This window comes from Eimeria necatrix, genomic scaffold (assembly GCF_000499385.1).
Source record: "Eimeria necatrix Houghton genomic scaffold, Enh_scaff867, whole genome shotgun sequence".
NCBI classification, from domain to species: Eukaryota; Apicomplexa; class Conoidasida; order Eucoccidiorida; family Eimeriidae; genus Eimeria; species Eimeria necatrix.
This window is the reverse complement of record NW_013651782.1, coordinates 249-7,319: the sequence shown is the minus strand read 5'-3', so window position 1 is coordinate 7,319 and position 7,071 is coordinate 249. Positions and strand designations below refer to the sequence as shown.

At 45.7% G+C, this 7,071-nt stretch overlaps 1 protein-coding gene across 1 annotated transcript; it reads left to right on the top strand.

Moving 5' to 3' along the window:
- Nucleotides 1-4,333: 4,333 nt before the first annotated feature.
- ENH_00080160 (hypothetical protein, conserved) lies at nucleotides 4,334-6,620 on the top strand (the record flags this gene model as incomplete). The annotated part of the gene is made up of 4 exons (XM_013577785.1): nucleotides 4,334-4,522; nucleotides 4,724-5,180; nucleotides 5,486-5,602; nucleotides 6,412-6,620. The coding sequence occupies 4 exons, from the start codon at nucleotides 4,334-4,336 to the stop codon at nucleotides 6,618-6,620; spliced, it is 972 nt and encodes a 323-aa protein (XP_013433239.1).
- Between the last annotated feature and the right edge of the window lie 451 nt (nucleotides 6,621-7,071).

The window sequence follows — 7,071 nt, the reverse complement described above, 5'->3', positions numbered from 1 at the left end:
CACACACATTTTGGAAGTTGTTCAATATGTAAAATCATTTTCTTTGAAAACTTATGGCTCGATTATATGCTTACTAGGAAATGTGAGCAGTCCCTGGATGATATTTTCATGGCGGGACAAAGTTGCCACAAGCTCATTCATACAAACAAATGGAAGCTCCACATAGTCCGGCATCAAGTGCTACTTTTTGTACTTCGTCTACTTCTTTGTAAGCAATATCTTTCCTTTGAGTGCCTCGCTTTTCGTCGACTGCCTCTAACTGGAAGAATGATTTTGTTCAATAAGGAAAAAATTCAAATCAGCGGCCTTCCATTGCGTGGAAATGCATATACTTGCTTATTTCACTTGCTGTAGAGTTGTAGACGCCAGCGTAATCTATCCAATTTTGTGTTTGCTGCCTGGCCAGTTTATCCTACACGCTTTTCTTATCAGAGCACCACGCATGAATGAGGCAGCAAAACAAACAATATATGCGCCGTCTAGGCCAAGTATGTCCCACGCTCATGCACAAGGATTTTTCGTAGCAGGCGGGGAATTTTGACAAAGACGATCGCCGATGTGTCTCGTTTGAAAAGCAATCGGTAGTGAAGGAGATTCACTAAGGTTGCAACATCAGAGGATGGTTTTCTTACATGGGCTACATGAAATGCTGCAAGGAGATATCGATCTTACCTGAAAGTTTTTCTCATCGTTGCCACTAATCAGTGCAGCATTAGAATGCCTGTAAGAAACTGTTGCACATATTATGAAAATTCAATGCCAAGGGTGTGCCTCGTGCAAAGCATAAAATGACGTTACGAAGGCCAAAGCAAATTGGCTCGACAATGCTGCCTGCAGGTAATAAAGAACACAGTGTAGGCGCGAATCAAGCAGCAACCCTAGTTTCGTCAATGCAACTATTAGACACAGCTCTTCTCATAAGACTTGGAGGCGTTGTCTTGTTTGCTGCAACTGAGCCATGGGACCACTCGTTTCATCAAGGCTGGTACCGCCTCACACTTTTCCTCCTCAGCCACATTTCATTTACAGTCGTGGCGTTGGCGTGTTTTGCCACCAACAACCTTCGAGCCCACGACAGTTTTTCCCTGCCACGTTCCGTTCTTGTGGGATTCATAGTTTTTTTGGGGGAGACTCCTTCTATACCTCACGTGCACTCTGGCATCGTGGACGAGGACGCTGAGCGTGAATCTCCACGATTGCATTTGCACCACCTTTCATTGAAGACCTCTGCAAAATTGAGTCTGTATACGGGCAAATGCAGTAGCCACAAGCCTAAAGTCGAACAGGTTTGTAATGAAGTCCGGTGTACTGGCTCGATCTACTTGACAGTGCGGATGTATGAAGCATGGGATTTTACAGTGTGAGAAAAGTATCCAAAGTAGGTAAACCACATCTGCCGAGGTATCTAGATGAAGATGTTTGGAGAAATGTGTGGCTTTCCTGTGTAGGGGACAAAGCTGGAGCTGAGGGGAACGACAGCACATTTCTCAAAGTCAACTACAAGTTTAAATCTCGGACTTGACCCGGCAAAATATGAGTATTTCGCTGCATTGAGAGACTTATCAGCACCTCGATGCAACAAGGAAAAGCAAATTTTGCATGAAGTAAGGGTCATGAGCTGTGTTTCAGGGTCTGAATAGCACTTTGTAAAGGACCGCTACAGTGATTCGCTGGCTGCTGAGCGTCAGTACAGCTACACATAGGTAGAACTGCAATAACAATTATCGATAAGCTCAGTATTCGTGCATGCTGATGTTCACCGTTTTCCTTAATAATCATTCACAACAAAAAATTGAACGCCACTGGGCCACTAGTCAGGTGGCGCTTAGAAGCTGAAGACAGTAACAACTGCGGTGAGATCACATTTTATGCCACGCAAACACAACCATATCCTCTGGAGCAACCAAATTCCTACTGTTCACTAGAAATTCATTTCAACGCTGCACCTTCAAATCAGGCAAAGCATGGCGCAACTCAAATCCAGGTGCAAAGTAATGTTTCGGGTTCGCCAAATTTAGCATTGTAGAAAGCGCGGCAGTGCACTATATGCCAGAAAATATCCTGAATTACTAGCTGCAGAGGTCAAGATGCGAGTAATGTGGATACTCGGGTCAGTCTTTTCGGCCTTCGGCTATCGAAACGGTGATCTACTTTCAAAGACCTAGCGGTTAACTGCAACCAGCTGTGCCGTAGTGGTTGAAGGAGCTGGCAGCAAATATAGAAATTAAGGTATGCAGCCTATGCTATCTCTTTGAAATTGAAAAGAAAAACGTCAAACGCAAAATCATAGGTAAATGCTTCTCTGTGGTGGCTGTTTTGTTGAGCGACGGCCTTGTCGAATTGCCTGTGCGCATGTGCTTTAATGAATGCGTGCCGACTGTTCGACAAGGCCGTCTTTGAGCATAACGGCCATCACAGAGAAGCATTCGCCTCAGAGCAAACTTTCACAGCAACTCAAGGCTCTAGGGAATGCATGCATTCGGGCACCTATATGTATATCACTACAGCATAACAGCCATCACAGAGAATTGTTCACCTCAGAGCAAAATTTTACAGCAACTCAAGGGTCTAGGGAATACATGCATTCGGGCACCTTCGAGAAAAAAGCGCCTCAAGCATATTCTTCCGTGAAGTTCGATTAGCATTACAGCCACTATGCATGTCGTACTCGTTCCTACAAGATTCACAGAAGAACAAGAAAAGACTGCCGACATAATCGCATTAAAAACTGTTTGCAAAATGTGTTTCTATAAGTAATTCTTTCTTCTGCTTTCTGCCAAAGAGAAGAGTTGTCGTCAGCTCAACAATGCAAGGATCACTCAATCAGGCGAAACAGCCGCACACCGATTCGAACTGGCGAATGTGTACGCTAACCTCTTACTCAGTGATTTCATCCACAGAATGCCTTTATTTTTCTTTCTGACGAAGAGCAACGTTCTGAGTATCCAATGGGGATTCTACAGCATTAAGCCAAAGCCGATTCTGGAACGGCTCCTGATACTACAATTATTCTCCGGCACAACTATTATCCGGCAACATTTACACGATGGAGCATTTGTGTAGAAACAAACAAATGGCTTTAAAATTGTTTTTTGCAATCTCTCTTTATTGGCTTGGATGATCTGCATTTCAAGTTGTACACACATGGCACCCCTTGGTCAGAATCAAGCCCCGCCGAAAGTTTCGAGTGCATGTAGAGGGCATTCGTTCAGGCTACTGTTCATCATGTAAACTTTGAAGCTTGCTCACAAGAAGATTCAAAATTTTCACTCAACTTTGAATTTTCTTCATCTGAAGAATTTTTCAGCTCACCTATTCTAGGAAACGGCGTGTCTGCATGATGCTTTACTCAACTTAATCCGCCATTTTGTCGAAGCTTAAACTTTCGAAGCTATTCGAATCCCTCTTTAGCATCCCACACTTGTTACATCAATCCAACAGCGGTCCTCAGAAACTGTATAGCTTACACAGGCTATCGCCTTCCTGACGTTCACACGCGTAACCCAAAAGTACCCACTCAGAGACATCTGCTTCAGAGAAGCTTATGAAGCAACGAGGTGCCGATCCCTCACCACCCTAAACCTTTTCGTTGTGAGCTATTATTGTATGGGCCCTGAGATGCATAGAAAGTTGCCTTCAATGCCGTGCTGCACAAAGAACAGTCCAGTGGGCAAAGAGAGGCTGCATTAGCCAGCATAGTAACATTAGCAGTACGTGTGGGAATCCATTTCTGCGCAAACAGCAAAGCTACAAGAAACACGAAACTGGAAGGGACTGAAGGCTCAGAGGGGCAAAGCGTAAAATGGCTCACGCAGCAAAAGTCTGTGGTCAGGGAATCCCCTGTGGACCAGATGTCGGCGGCTCTGCAGAACGGCAGCGCAAACAAACCAACCAATACGGCCGGCTTCGAACTTTCCAGCAAAATATTTTTGCGCTGCTTGCCGAGCCTTCGTTTGAGCCTCTATTTGATGTTGTCATTGTTGCAGAGAACAGAGTGAGTCTTTTGCTTCCAGCTCACTAAATGAGTCACGACAATAAAAATTGGAGCCGTTAGAGAATGCTTTTGCAAAACTTAACAATGTTTCAGCCCTTACACTTACCCTCGAGCCTTTTGCACATTGCCTCTTATTTGGTTAAGAAGGCCTTCAAATGGCTCCACTATCGAGGTTTAGGTCTGTACACTCATAGCGGAAAACTAGATAGTGTTTTATTAACCAGTGCACGTATCATTCGGATTTAGAGACACAGAGCCTTGAAAGAGGAACTCAAGTTTTGAGCAAAGCCGCGTCAGCCTTTTAAACTCGTCGAAAACTTGTCGTTAAGTTTCGACTACATGCAGGAGCTGCGCGCCCACCAGTGTGTCCTCGCCGCTTGTAGCGAATACTTTAAGAGGTTGTTCTGCGGACCGGAGACTGCAAAGCGCATTGAGTTTCAGCAGCGCTGGCCTGTGGTGCATCAGCTTGTACGCTGCATGTACGGTGCAGACATAGAAGCGGGAACAGACCCCGAAATTGTCTTAGAGGTACCGAAAAACACGATTTCGACGGGCACTAGGAAAACTAGACAGTTAAAGTATGACAAGAATATTGTGTGTAGCTCACATTATGCAAAAGCATGCTTTTCATGACACGTTCAATGAATAAATTACATTCAGATTGACCGGAAGAATTTTCTGCACCTACTGCAAAATAACACACAGCATTTTACATCATTGTATCTTCAGTTCGCGTTGTCTGCACAGGTCTTGGCCGAGGCCCGCAATTTAGAAGTGAACTGCCTGAGCATTGATGATTGTCTCTCGCTCATCGTGGATCAGCTTTCAGTTCAAAATTGCGCTCGTATTCTGACGCATGATGAAGTGGCTCATCACAAGGAGCTGTCTCGCCAAGTCTGCGGATATATCGTTAAGCGCTTTGCTGATGTCGTGCGAGCGCCATCGTCAAGGCAGCAACTGCTGCAGATGCCCCGGAACCAAATAGTGTACATGGTCCGGGAGCTATGCCGACGCTGCGACAATAATACAGATGCTGATCTGATTGTTCGATTCGTCGTTGACTGGAGCTCATTTGACACAGTGTGTGAGCTTCTGAGAGACTGCAAATTGTGGGATTGGGCTGTAGAGCCAGGGGCTCTCTCTATCTTCCGAGACGAAGATACACCCTTAGGAGCTGTCCCGTCGAGTAAGAAAAATTCTCGTCGTTTCGATTCATCTGTTTACAATCAGCTGGTAGCAGCGCAGAAATCCTACTCTGGCAGTTCAATGTGTAGATTGTGTCATGGAGTATTGCCTTAAACACGTGAAATACACTGTCAGCGTGCTTTTGATCGTTTGATAAGGTGCAAGTGTCACAAAGAATTTCCTGGCACGAGTGCCAAGCAGTCGACACATCGGCATAGTTCATACTGGCACCCAGTGGGAGTGAGCCACCATTACAGCCACCACGTGATACGGAAGTAGGCTTGTCTTCCAGTGCATTGCCTTCAGACTTGTTAAGCGCAGCTCAATGGCGCATTAGCAACTTGAAGATTGCCTTGAGAGAGTCGCTTCCTGCGAAATTTGTCTGCGGTACCTATTTTGATTGGAGTGTTCGACTTGATATCGGTAAGGGATCTGACAGCACATTCGCCGAAAATGATCCTCGTGAAAGATCTTGAGGGTTGTCCTCCGTTGACACACTACGTTGGAGTACGTCTTGAGTCGTGTGCAGGAGCTGAAAATAAGTTGAGAATCGTGTACGAGTCCGCTGTTGACAGAACACCGGGGCAGCCAGCATGCATCAAGCGGTTCCCTGCTGCTCTATTCGCCTGGCAGGTATGCCCAGTGGAGTTCTTACTGCACTCGGTGTTACAATATCACAATCTTTTCGGAACAGTTTTGTCTCTTCTGTGCCTATATAAACGTTCGCATCTTCTCCTATTTTAAGCACGAAGCCTTGGCTATTTTTCTTTGTTCTCGTCAACTCACTGTCAAATTGCTGACTCACACGAAGCAGTACCTACCACTCGTTCTTTGTTCAGGCCATATTTCGGGGACAAGACGTTTTCCGCGATCGTCCAGTGTTTATATGTTTCCCTGAACACATTGGATTGCACTGGTCTACGACATTGAACATATCGACGAGTGAGCTTCGCGGAGACTGGAATTCTCTATAAATTAACTTGAACGTTTAATTTCAGCTTGCTGAGTCATTTTTGTGATTCTACTTTGCCTCAACCTTTTAAAATCTCTGGCTTCCTTCAGCTCCTCCGCACAGCCTGCTCCGAAGCTCAGGAGGCACGCGATTGCAACTGTAGATCCTACTCACTCCAGTCGACATCTCTGCAATGTGCCAAATCCTGTAATCAATGCGCAGCTTTTGCATAGCACGGACTGAACATCCATTCTTCTGTCCTGCGGTGGTTGTCTTTCAGCTGACGTTACGGAGGCTGATGAACTGACTCTAATGGTGCAGATGACTGAAATTCCCTTGGTGTCTCTCATTCTTTACTATTTTTCGTCGGATCTAAATCAGACGCTGGCCCAAGAAGACATTCTGAATCGCCTGCCCCATATTGAGTACCGCTGCCTGAGCTCCTACACTCTTTTCCACCAGAATGCGCCGGCTCTCACTTCCTCATGATCGGCTTATCAATTCGCTCACTGATTAGTAGCAGCGAAGATATTCCGGCCAAACAACGTCGAGAGGCAGTTACTACATAAGGTTACCATGGTCTTTGGCTCTGCTTGTGCCAGCCCACTGCAATGTCAAGGCTGTGCAAGGCAGCGCATGCGTTACTGCAGCTAAGTGAGGGATGTGGAGAACGTTGCTACCCTTGTTGTGCTCCATCAGTGCACCAATGCACAGGTCATCTTATATGTTTTAGAGGCTTTTTGCTGAGGCATATGCGGTGCGGCTGCTAGTTTGACACTGGGGCTTCGCCAGAAACAGGCGCACAGCAATTCACTAGTATTGTAGCGTCTTTGAAGCCCCTTCCAGCGGAATTAGGACAAAATACAGCAAGCGCTACAATGCGCAGTGCGAATACCCAATTGTTTTTTTGAATTTGCAAAAGCGAAAGTCTTTGTTCCTT